At 41.2% G+C, this 13,600-nt stretch overlaps 1 protein-coding gene across 1 annotated transcript in view; it reads right to left on the reverse strand.

Annotated features, from left to right (window-relative positions):
* Nucleotides 1-13,600, reverse strand: part of LOC119979395 (minichromosome maintenance complex binding protein) — a 42,378-nt gene that overhangs the window by 13,027 nt on the left and 15,751 nt on the right. The window contains exons 4-11 of the mRNA XM_038821549.1: nucleotides 9,862-9,903; nucleotides 7,401-7,502; nucleotides 7,155-7,284; nucleotides 6,439-6,587; nucleotides 4,483-4,580; nucleotides 3,692-3,870; nucleotides 2,777-2,900; nucleotides 1,344-1,461 (exon numbers count right to left, since the gene is read on the reverse strand). Of these exons, the coding sequence (XP_038677477.1) occupies nucleotides 1,344-1,461; nucleotides 2,777-2,900; nucleotides 3,692-3,870; nucleotides 4,483-4,580; nucleotides 6,439-6,587; nucleotides 7,155-7,284; nucleotides 7,401-7,502; nucleotides 9,862-9,903 (942 nt within the window). The remainder of the gene's footprint in view (nucleotides 1-1,343; nucleotides 1,462-2,776; nucleotides 2,901-3,691; nucleotides 3,871-4,482; nucleotides 4,581-6,438; nucleotides 6,588-7,154; nucleotides 7,285-7,400; nucleotides 7,503-9,861; nucleotides 9,904-13,600) is intronic.

Below are 13,600 nucleotides of genomic sequence, written 5' to 3' on the forward strand. Positions count from 1 at the left end.
AGGTTAAGCACCGATTTGATCCCTAAAGTTACTTTCTCATTTAAAACATAATAATGGGTAATAATGGGGCAGCAGGGTAGCATGGTGGTTAGCATAAATGCTTCACAGCTCCAGGGTCCCAGGTTCGATTCCCGGCTGGGTCACTGTCTGTATGGAGTCTGCACGTCCTCCCCGTGTGCGTGGGTTTCCTCCGGGTGCTCCGGTTTCCTCCCACAGTCCAAAGATGTGCGGGTTAGATGGATTGGCCGTGCTAAAGTGTCCGTAGTGTCCTAAAAAAAGTAAGGTTAATGGGGGGGGGGTTGTTGGGTTACGGGTATAGGGTGGATACGTGGGTTTGAGTAGGGTGATCATGGCTCGGCACAACATTGAGGGCCGAAGGGCCTGTTCTGTGCTTTACTGTTCTATAATCAAAAGCGAAGGCAGAATTTTCAGACGTTCCAATAACTATACTGCAGCTGTTAAGGTAAATGGCGAAAACCCATTCCCCTCTGGCATTCAGACAATGACCAGAACTCTCAGATTTAAAATCATTGGCAAGATCATCATGAAGAAAACTGAAAATGTTTTTACCACTTGAATATTGCTGAAATTTGAATCACTCCAGCTGAAAAGGTCCTAGAAGTTGATTCCATAAGTAATTTTAAAAAAAGTACTGGGGCAGATATTTTAGAATGAGGAACTACGGACAAGTGTACAAGACGCTCATAAAGAGCTATTTAGGGGTGACTGGCCTCCTTCTGTGCTAGAAGTTTCTACGACTCTGATGAAGAATCACATTATTTTTCTCATCTTTCAAGGAAACTAAACAAACAGGTTACAGGCTGGAACAGGAATACCAAAAATATGTCATAATTGCTGGTCCAGTAGTACTCTTTCACACTATATATTTAAATGGTCAATTTTCCCCCAACATGGGAGAATAGTAGTACACTGGGGTCCATGCTATATACACAGGTGGTATATATTCTCAACATAGCATCACCAGGGATGTATATTGCATTATTGTAAATAAAGCTAATGGCCCTTAGTTAGAACAATTGCTGCAATAACATAGCCAGAGTAACATATTCTTACATACTTGCTGACCTTGCTCCTATTCCGAACACTTTTGGAAGTCATCTGGGATGCCACAAAGGCACTGATATACTCTCAGATCAATTTTCCTGCCGCAAGATCTGTTCAAAATGTCCAGAACCTTCAAGTTATCAGTGCTCGCAGCAGGAAAATGTATCTTTTGACTATGTTGAAACTCAACCATAGTAAACAGAACTATATTAAAAAAGTGCAGCAATTACCAGAGTTGAATGATCATATCGGTGAACACTTATGATTTAACTACTTACCGATGGAACCAGCTGTTGAATGGTCCTATGGAGGTACTTTGTGTAAGTGTTATCCCTTGGGCAGCCACTCAAATTTACTGTGAACTTACCCAGTGGAAGAATGTCACGTCGGGAGTATCTGCAACATTGATCAAAACGGGTTAATAAGCATCGTTCCAGCTGTCTCATTTTGTACATCAGATGAAAAACTCAGAAGTTAAATTTACCATTCTACACGGAACTATAACTCTCGGTATATATCCTCAAGCTATAATTTCTTGTGTCTATTTAATATATGAATTCTCCTATGCAAGTCATGCTCCAATTTGGCAGCTGGGTAGTTTGAGAAACAAATCACTCAGGTGGCTCCTTGGCCTAGAATTGCTATGTTCTGTGTAATTTTGAAAAATAAATTAAGTTATTTCAGCCATCAAGCTTCCCCCACCGCCCTGTTGTGGAAAATAAAAGTTACATGTCCCACTGACCCATTCTCCGCCCCACTGCAGGCTTCACCAGAAAAAAAGGTTTGAGTTTGTTCAGATTCACAACCTAACATCCTCTACATTTCTGAGTTGTGTTTCTCTTTGGCAGTTACTGCCAAGACAACAAATAAAGTGTTGTTTAGCTTTCAATGTAATCACCATTTTCAGAGTTCTGTCCATTCGAGCCAAAGCAGGAAATACAAAGCATTGCACTTTCAGATTGTTGCAGCTCCTGCTACCCCACCGCCCCCACACCAATGAAATGTACTTCAATTAGGAATATGCTGTGATGAAAATATATTATCTGGTAAGGAAAAGATTGCTTCATAACACAGCAGATTGTGATTCTGAACACTTGGGAGTGTTTGTGATGTATCCAAACTGATTTGCTTTTCATCGGACAGTGAGAAACGCCACTGGTGCCACTTGCACCCACAATTCAATCATACCTTTTATGAATTTTGGAAGTTGTATTAATTCCGTTGAGGAACATTTTAATTCAGGAAGGCACTTTTAAAAAAAATCTAGGGCACCCAATTATTTATTTGTTTCCCAATTAAGGGGCAATTTAGCATGGCCAATCCACCTAACCTGCACATCTTTGGGTTGTGGGGGTGAATCCCAAGCAGACATGGGGAGAATGTGCAAACTCCACACAGACAGTGACCGAGGGCCAGGATTCAAACACGGATCCTCAGTGCCGCAGTCCCAGTGCTAACCGCCCCAGGAAGACACTTAACTCGATTGTAAAACAGCATTTCCATTGCTCAAAATAACAGTTAGATCCATTAAAATAAAAGTGGTTACAATTTCACCAGAATTTAAAACTGAATCCCTTATTTATTTAGATCAAGCAACAGTCGTAGGGTCCTATTTAACATTGTAAAGTAGACTATAGAAAATACATGTTTGTAATTGAAGTATAGATTGTGTGTGTCCAAAAATGGTGGAAAACAAAAATCATATAATTACACTGTGGATATGAAGTGTAGGAGGAGATATTCAGCTGCCAGACTGTCTCCCAATAACATATGTGTCAGGAATCCAAGCAACTCTGTTCTGACTGTTGACAATTCAGGCATGATGTTTGTGATATCTGTAATAAATCAGCGGAAAAATAGAACATTAATTTTAAGTTAAGAAATATTTATATGGCAACTCAAATACAACAATCCACCACAAAAAGGGCTCTTGTGCACCCCCCTCCCCGGCGACATCTATATGCTTATTTGGTCAGATTCTGTGTTCATTAAGTTGAGAAATAGCAGGAAAATATTCCATTCCCTAGCACTATTACGTGGATTGGCTATGCTAATGTTCCCCTTAGTGTCCAGGGATGCAATGGTTGTATTACGGGGATAGGGTGGAGGAGTGGACCTAGGTAGGGTGCTCCTTCAGAAGGTTGGTGCAGACTCAATGGGCCAAATGGCTTCCTTCTCCACTGTAGGGATCCTGGCATGGAATGAAGTCATCAAATACCCCAGGTTCAGGCCCTGTAAAACCCAATAAAGTCCCTCCCACTCGGCTCCTTAATTTTGCAGCCACAAACCCTTGAATTTTGCCATTTTCCACCGAAGATAGCTATCCACAGGACTCAATTGACAAACTGTTAATTACTGTATATTTATGGGCAGCTGTGCTTTGTACAGTTCCCAAAATTGGTGTGGGACGGCCCAGAATCACGATGACAAAATTCTTTGCACTATTGTTTGTATCTACGGTCTATAGCGGGTCTGAACCTGGGTCTCAAGATTGTGCAATAAACATTTCTACATTCTTTCCAAGATAAAATTCTGCACATCACACTAACCACAGGTAAACATCCCACATATGCAGACACCGCAAAGGCATAAAACTAACGTCAGCTGTGTGGAAGATGGGACTTACAGTCCTTGTTTTCTTTATCTTTCAGGGTGGTGGGAAGGAACGGATTAACGTGCTGCAGTTTGCGAGTTACGATGGCATGAAGTCTTGGAACCAGCGAAGGCGGAGGACTGTGAACACGCTGCTCTTCCATGGTGTCCATACATTCAATTGGGTCCAGTATTGACGAACCATCCTTTGTGCTGTACCCATAGGGAAAGGAAGACAAACTCACAGTAACTTATCATTTCAGTGTTAACAAAGCTGCAAACTTCAGATTCATCTTTCTTGTCTCTACAAATGCAAGACGACATTTAGATCCATGTTGTTTGAAAAAAAGCTGTTCCATTTCCTCTATTTCACTGCCCTGAATTACTCCACGAGAAAATCTCAATTAAGAATGCCAATTTTTAACTCAAACAGGAACCAAAGAACGGGAACTGTCACTTCACAGCACAATGTGCATTAAAAACAGAAAATGCTGGAAATATTCAACAGGCTGGGCAACATTCATTTTATGCAAGGTTAAACATAGAACTTTAAAAATGTAATTAATTCAGTCATTCTACATTGTACTTGACAAAATTATACTAATTGCTCACATATTGACAATATATTATATTTCAGGGTGTATAATAGACTGATCCTCAAGCTCCTTAAAACAAGTGAATGATATACACTTTTAATTTCTGTTGCAAGACTAAATTCTCCATAAGAGGAGCATGTGAAAATTGAAGAGGCACAAAAGCTCACTGAACAATCCTTGCATTAGGGCTGATGAGTACAGCATTTGTATTAGTCACCTAATGCCTTACCTCTCATCGTTTATTACACCTAGTGCTGGATCCACTGATAAAATCCCATAAACCTCCAGCATATCATTCACTTTGAAACCATCACTGTCCTCATAGATCTGCCAAGTAGGAGAATAAAACATTAATGCACAAGCATTCTGAACCGAATAATGCATGACGGTGTCATGGATCCAGTATCAACATGGGCTTTTAATTAAAATGTACTACATTACACAGTGGCCTAACACCCAAGGGATGGGGGGAACATGGAAAAAATAGCTGCACAAGCTTGATTATTTTGGGTATTTAATAAAATACATTTTGAGTTGGAGTACAGTATGCAATTTTCTGTCTACACTTTTTTAAGGATGTCAAGTCTGTGGAGAGGGTGCAGAGGAAGATTTCCAAGGACGAGACCAGGGAATCAGGATTTCAGCTACCTGGAAAGACTAGATAAGCTAGGGTTGTTCGCCATTGAGCAGAGGTTAAAGGGAGATATAACACAGGGGTTCAAAATTATAACGTTGTTTGATGGTTCACAGAGGGAGAACATGATTACAGTAGAAAGGTCAGTCGCCAGAAAAGAGAATGAAGATAATTGCCAAAAGATTCAGAGGTGATGAGAGAACAATTTTCTTTTAAAGTGGCAAACAATTACAATCCGAAACACACTGCGTGAAAGGATGGCAGGAGCACATTAAATAATAATAATCTTTATTAGTGTCACAAGTAGGCTTACATTAACACTACAATGAACTAACTGAAAAATCCCCTAGTCGCCACGTTCCCGTGCCTGTTCGGGTACACCGAGGGTGAATTCAGAATGTCCAATTCGCCCAACAAGCATGTCTTTCGGGACTTGTGGGAGAAAACCGGAGCATCCAGAGGAAACCCATGCAGACACGGGGGAGCACGTGCAGACTCCGCACAGACAGTGACCCAAGCCGGGAATCAAACCCAGAATCCTGGCGCTGTGAAGCAACAGTGCTAACTGCTGTGCTACCGTGCCATCAGACATAACAAAAAGGAACTGGGTAAATACTTGAAACGGGAAAAGGCCGAAACATCGGCGAAGTAAAACAAATTGGATAGCCCTTTCAAAGAGCTGACACCGGCACAAAAAGGTGGAATGGCCTTTTGTGTTGCTCCATTATTTTTATTGTTTTTTACAAGTATTTTATTCAGGTTTTGCAGAATTTTTCATAAAAGAACAGTAATAACAATAACAAAACTAACTAGAGTGAATATTAACATAGTGTAAAAAGAGAATATACAATAACAATTAAATAGACATTACACCACTCGACCCAGTCTTCCCACACCATCCCAATGAAGCACTCGCCCCCTACACCCCTCAGAGTAAGCTTCCGTATCAAAATCTCTGCATTCAGGTTCTGCAAAAGCATTTGGCAGGACATTTGGAGCTAAAGATTTCTGGAACAGCTCGCTGGCTGGCGAAATGGATGGTTGGGGAGGGGGGTTCCAAAAATTATAGCCAAACCTATCAGTGGGATCTTGTGAGACGCAGAGAGCATGACCTGCTTCCATATTTACTAACAAAGCATACCCGTAGTATCGAAAAGGAACACATCAAATTGTGTTCTCCTCCCCCAAAATATCTAAAAGCTTTGAACAGTAATGTATTGACGAACACAAAAGATCTTTAAGAACACAAAGAGGTTTATCTTTTAGTCAGTAAAGATATAACGAGGCTTTGGAATTTACAATATATACAACATGAAATGTATTAAAATTTAATGCAATGCAATCAACATGACAAATTTTAATGAAAATGCCCAACCTACTCCAGTGTGCCATTTTTGTTTTCTAATCAGATCTACTGACCGTTAAAAACTGAAATGAAACTGATACTTAAATATGTATATCTAATATTGGAAAGGAAATTACTTAATAGATATCTATCACAAATAAGAAGGCCTGCATTATGCATTCCATTCCTCACAAACACATTACTACCTTCACAAGACATGCAGGCCCTTTCTCTCCTGGTAATGGGAAGTTGAGATCAATTGACGTTGTGCGGTTAGGAAAACTCTGGTGTCCACCTGGTGCTTCCTTCTCAAGGCGTTTAGCATCTCCACATGCTTGTGATGCACTGCAGCCAGCTGGTACACAAGTTAAAAGCAGTATTAACACAGTCTCTTTGGCTGGCTTCTAACCATAATTAGAAACAAGTGAAGTTTCAAATTGATCAACCTAACAACCAATAGTGAACAAGAAGAACACGTCACATGTCATGCATGACATTCATATTCACAAGAGACCAGATTCTCCTCGGGTCATGTGAATACTACAGAGTGCTTTTTAACACAAGCAGAGTTAGAACTGTATCCCTTTAATTATTCTTAATTAAATTAAATGTAGTTTGTTACTCTGGTTAGCACATCTCATTCATCACAAGAAAAAAAAAACTTACCCCTTTTAGATTGCTGCTTTGTGATGAATGAGTAGTTTGGGAAAGTCTCAATGTGACTGGTGGCAAGAGATCTATCCCATTCATTAACAGGGTATGAGAGAAACCAGCAAGAGTACTGCAATATTGCCTCGAGGGCTAACATGAAAAACTTACATTGTGGAGTAAAGGGCATTATCCTACAGTATCCAGCCATTTCTGCATCCCTCATTAGTGAACTCAATGAAGGAGTATAGAATTGCTGAATATATGTCCCTACCTGCACACTGCTCCTTTAGTTTCGGTGGATGCATTTCCATGTCTTCATCCTCCTCATAACTCCTCTTGTGACGACTAGGAGTATAGGATGTAGAAGGGTTGCCACGTGCCTGGCTGGCACTGGCATAGGCGTATGAAGACAATTTAAGGAAAACACAACTCCTCCATTAGATTACTTTAATTTATTCATTCAGATGAAAAGCCTCTCACACTGAAGCTGAAGGAACCCATGTCACCAAAAGGATATTTCTTTGACCCACTCTGACTCTCCAGGCACTGGAATGCAGTAAAATGTCTGCCTCTCCTGGGTGACACATTTGGCAGAGTTTAAGGCAACGTCTTGTTGGAGCTGGGGAGAAAATAAATTCTGTAAGATGCCAACAAAATCAAATCATCATACACTAATCCAGCACTTCCCTCCAATGTACACGATGAAAGATTACAAACAGCAGCATTTTAAAACTTAAAACGGAGCTGTATTCCCATAAATGGTCTATGTTAGTGATACCAATGCCAGCAACTAATTCCAGTCAAGATGACTGGATGGGGTGTTGTAATTGGTCTCAACAGTCCTGGAATCAATAACCTGCTGGAAAATGCATACTTGGGCACTGACTGATAGGAGGATCAAACTGAACTATAAAGTCTTCAATAATTCAACAACCAGCTTAAAACTCACCAGCAATGCTCACAATGGAAGGAACAGGTCACTTGGATGGAGTGCTAGAATTACACTGGCGCTTACAGAGTCGAATCTCAGCAAAATATCTTTGGAAATTCAATGACAATGGTTCTAAATAAGGGGGAGGCGGTGACATAGTGGTATTATCACTTGACTAGTAAACTAGAAACCCAGAGTAATGCTCTGGGGACCCAGGTTCAAATCCCGCCACTGCAGATGGTGAAATTTGAATTCAATAGAAATCTGATGATGACCGTGCAACCAATGTTGATTGTTGTAAAAATCCATCTGGGTCACTAATGTCCTTCAGGGAAGGAAATCTGTCATCCTTACCTGGTCTGGCCTATATGTGACTTCAGACCCACAGCAATGCCCCCTCAAGGGTAAATGGTGATGGGCAATAAATGCTGGCACAACCTGTGGCGCCCACATCCCATGAACGAATTAAAAAAAAAAGCTCTTGGGCGAGAGCACAACCTTCTTTTGCACAAGTGGGTGTGTCACCAATTGCGCCAAAATGTTGGCAGTAAGGACATGTAAACACAGACATGTACAAATGAAAGATGAAAGGAAGTTGAAGCAGCATTTTTACAGAATGAAAGATAAAGAACAACCAATGAGCAATGATATTTTATAAGATGAGTCTGTGACCATTGTTGATAAAAAGGGACTTGTGCCTTTGTTAAATAAACGTATTTTGAATATTTTCTTTCTCTTCAGCATTCAGCCAACTTTACCTTTAGTGCTAGCTCCATCTACTGTTGTAAAGTAAAATTGCACCTAATCATCACATCAGATGTCATTGAACTAGAACCTTGTAAATGTGGCTTACATTAGCCGTAACATTCTTTCTTTCAAAAAATATATATTTTTATTCGATGTTTGTCATTTTATACCAAACAATACACCATATCCAAACATCATCAATAAACTAAAAGAACAAAAATAATAAACCATTGTTACCTCCACCCCACCCCCCGACAGCTACTGCTAACAGTGACCAAATCCTTAAAATACAATATAAACAGTTCCATCTCCTTCAATTGACCCTCTCACAGTGCAATTGACTTTGCCAGATGTAAAAATTCCATCAAGTCACCCAGCCACGACAAAGCACTAGGTGGCGTTGCCAGCCTCCAGCCCATCAAGATTCGCCTCCGAGATATCTGAGAGGCAAAGGCCAGGTCATCTGCCCCCATCTCTGTCCACGGCTCTGCATATCCGACACCCAAAATAAAGCCACTAAAGAACAGGGTTTCAACTCAATGTTCAGAATCGACGATACGGTGCTGAAACAAGAAATCCAAAAACTCACTAGCTTGGGCAGGACCAGAACCTGTGCGTATGATTCACAGGCCCTTTCGAACAGTACTCGCACCTACCCTCAAGCCTGCAAAGAAATGACTCAGTTTGGCCATAGCAAGGTGCGCCATGAACATTACCTCGAACTGGATCAGACTCAGCGTCGCACAGGAAGACATAGCGCTCACTCTGCAGGGGGGAGGCTCGCTCCACACCTCCCCTGCCAATATAGGCCCCAGCTCCTCCCCCCATTTGTACTTCTATCGAGACCAGATCCTTCCCCAAAATCCATCCATATACCTCAAGAAGCACTACCCTCTTCCGACCTCGCACGGGATTAAAATCCTCTCCAGTAAGGTTGATGGCAGCATCACTGGGAGTGCCGGGAACGTTCGTCAAACAAAACTAAAGGAACCTAAACACATCAGAGCTTGACTTTTTCCTTCAACTCATCCAGCTGACAAACCAACCACTCCTCCAAAATTAAATAATTCTCTCTCCAGCCCCTTCCCTGGCGAGATGCCGCCACCAGCACCCCCAAACTGAACCCTCTACACAACCCAGTTTTACCATTCTTTCGTCAGGATGGCAACACCTTGTTTCTGGATGGTGTAACCCACTCATTAACTACATTTGAAACACTAAAAATCTGTGGAATTTGGTACTTGCCTTAATAATTAGGCAAAGTGAATTGTGGACAACTATATAGGGGACATCTACTTACCCCACATTCAGCAACATCTTTGTATTTTCCAAAGCGTAGAACCTATCAAAAGCAATTTGTAACCTTTACACAAGAGAAATATTAAAAAAGTTGAAAAAGCTTAAATTGAAAAAATTCAATCACAAAGCAAAAATCATGCTTCTAGCTCAAGTTCAAATAAAATCAAACAAGGGAGCTGCCAGTATTATGTAGCATATTATTTGCTAAGAGTGCTGGTTTGTGAAAGCTGAATCCATTGAAGGTAATGCAGTAGCAGTCCAGACATGATGCACCTTGGGAAATCCATTTCACATTAATACAGAGGTTTATTTAAAGATGACTCTTCGGCTCATCTGATATCATCCTTCCAGAATATCATCTCGACGGGGTTTCTATCACAGCAGCCAGTGGTTTATTTAACTACCCACCCAGCAATCCACTCCAGGTGGACATCACCGTCTCCATAAAGAATGCTTTCTGATGTCCGTGTTAAATAAGCTCTTCACTATCCTAAAGCCTTTCCCTGCCATCCTAGAACATCAAAGAGCAGTGTTTCAGGTCTACTCTAATCGACATTCCATTAAATTTCTGTACAAGATTTCATTTTAAAAGAGTCATGGGCTGAAGGATAATTCCACTACAAAGTGGTTCAGTTCTTTAGAAATCCATCACTTCTAAAAGACAGCTATATATGCCAAATGTGTTTTGAAAAAATCTTTTAAAGTAAATTCAGAGTACCAAATTCCACCCCCCACCCATTACAGGGCAATTTAGCATGGACAATCCACCTACCCTGCACATCTTTGTGTTGTGGGGTTGAGGCCCACGCAGACATGGAGAGAATGTGCAAACTCCACACGGACAGTGACCTGAGGCCAGGTTCGAACCCTGGTCCTCGGTGCCGTGAGACAGCAATGCTAACCACTGCACCACCCCATATGCCTAATAATTAAAGAAATAACAGTGATGAGGAACGATGCCAAGTACGACATATTCTGATCTAATTAAACAATTTTTACAGGGAGATTACGCTCTCTATTGATCATCTGGGAGGGAGTGGGTGGGGAAACATGCTGCAAAGAAAATATTTAGGGAGGGGAGCCACTGATGCAAACTCACATTGCCAGCTGCACCGAAAGTGGGAGTTCCTTTAAAATGCACTAAAATAAACCATCAAATTTAAGTAATTCAGACTTCTGATTATCAATCTATCGCAGAAAACCTGAAAGTTGGGGTGAGTTTGCATTGATGGCAGCTATAGATAACCACTAGGTGAGCAGTGTGTTTCAACTGCGTTACGGTTTATTACCAGTCCAGATGATCCCGGCCTGAATTGTCTGCACAGATCTGTCATTTTAAATTGACGTGTTCCAAGCAACCCAGAAACCCCTTGTGGACTATTAAACTGACACTTCTTTAATTGCGAAGGATTCGGAGCTTATTTTTTAAAAAACCTTAAACCATATTGATCCCAAGGAAAGAACACATAAAGCTCATCAAAATATAAATAGCAAACCTCGTTCCTGAACTTGGAAATCACATTTAGTGGTTCTGACAAAAATCCCCGACCCAATGTGGCATTAGGGATAGCATCGGGAAAGCATAAATTGGCACCGAGATCAAACATCTGCACCACACAAAAACGGCACGATTTTCTTCCCCCCATAACGAAACCCTATTTCAGAGAAAATGACAGATGTGTTCTATGCTGCTGCAAGCAAGGAGTGGCAAATCTGACACAATCCTACAAATTACTGGCTGTGCCGATGCAACACACATCGTGGTTTTCGCTCGCAATATCAACTTGCCCAAGATCAAAAAGGACTTGTTTATTTTGCTGTTATGGCTCAATGGGAACTACTGGCAAGGAACTGTTCAAAACATTAAAACTGGTACTTGCCAGATTAAAACCAAAAGTATCGAATGCTGGACCATGATTTGCAGGGACGGAGAACTGGATGTGACAGTAGATTTGCTGCTCAGGTGAAAGCAGTTGCATTGTAATGTTTCTGGCTGCTGTATACACAGGGAGGCACGGGCCACAAACGCAGAACCCAAAATATATTTTGAGTTTGTTATTAAATAGGATATTTGGATTGGAGCTCAGCTTGGAGTTGAACAGAGCACAGCTGTTCTGTGCACTCTAGCGCAGTCCCAGAGAACAGAAGTGTTTGCTTTCTATTTCTTAAAAACAAGAGTCCCACCCACACCTGACAAAAAGCTGATTCTTTTTTGTGTGGGACAGTAGCTATATTCATTTTTACTCAAAGAACTTCCTATTTATGGCCCCAGGGAAAAGGGTGTCAGTCGGAGGAGCTCTGCAGACTCGTAGGTGGGAAACTTAGAAATAAGAAAGAAACCGGTGGCCAGTGATACCAGAGATTACCAAGTACTCTACTCCTCTGTTCTAAGAAACCAGTCTCTTTAGGCGATTCTTGGGCACCTCCTCAAAGCCACATCTTAAGCTATAGAGCAGAAGCCAGTCATTCGGTCCATCGGGTGTGCTCTGTCATTCAATGAGATCCTGCCTAATCTGATAATCAACTCCACTCTCCTCCCTTGCCCCCATAGCCCTCGATTCCTTTCTTGATTAAAAATCTGGTTGTTTCAGCCTTGAACATACTGGACAATCCAGCTCGCAGCAGCAAAGAATTCCTCAGGTTCACTACCCTCAAACAGAAGAAAATGTATGCTCATCTCTGTCCGAAACGGGTGACCCCTTACTGAGATTATGCCCTCTGGTCCTAGGCTCTCTCCTCATGAACCTCAGAGCACAAGGTGGCCACAAGGCACAGTTAGGAAATGTGTCTCCAAAAGCCTTTTGAGACTCAAATTAACAGAGCAGGCCAACCTCCTCTTTAAAACGTAACCAAAAAAGGTATAAAAGGTACACTTGTGTGAAAATGTTTGATGGACACAGAAGTTAAAAGGGCAAAGAAAGTTACAGGGTGGGCAAAAGCAGGCAAATATTTTAAGGCTCAGGTCTTGAAGCCAAGAAGAAAATCAATTGTCAACATAATATAACACAATGAGTCATATTGGACATGAAATGTTAACTCTGTTTCTCTCTCCACAGATGCTGCCAAGACCTGTTTGAGCTTTTCCAGCTTTTTCTGTTCTTATTTCAGATTTTCAGCACTCGCAGTATGTTGGTTTAATTTTAACATTTTTCAATTTGTTTGTTGTTTGAATGACAGGCCACATCCGAAGAAAGATGCCACACATTACAATCCCGGACTAGAACACAGCAAATACTGGACTGAAACCCCAATATTTTATTTGAATTTTGTAAGACTGTGAGGAAAGGATACCTCGCTCCAGGAGTGATTTCACACAAAATAGGAATATGGTATATCAAAACAAACTTTATTACTAACACAGCATTAAAATATCTTTAACATCGATCAAGAAAACAGCTTACTTACCCCTTAAACAGTGCTAATCAATAATGTCACGATAACCGTTAACTGCTCCCAGGGGCTGGTTTAGCTCACCAGGCTAAATCGCTGGCTTTTAAAGCAGACCAAGCAGGCCAGCAGCACGGTTCGATTCCCGTACCAGCCTCCCCGGACAGGCGCCGGAATGTGGTGACTAGGGGCTTTTCACAGTAACTTCATTGAAGCCTACTCGTGACAATAAGCGATTTTCATTTTAATTTCATTATTCCCAATCAAACAATAAAGCCATTTCTGATCTCAATCCACTTTTAAATACAGCTAGCACTCAGGGACACTTGCTGTATAGAAATATTTTGAATACT

This window comes from Scyliorhinus canicula, chromosome 16 (genome assembly GCF_902713615.1).
Source record: "Scyliorhinus canicula chromosome 16, sScyCan1.1, whole genome shotgun sequence".
Classification (NCBI taxonomy): Eukaryota; Metazoa; Chordata; class Chondrichthyes; order Carcharhiniformes; family Scyliorhinidae; genus Scyliorhinus; species Scyliorhinus canicula.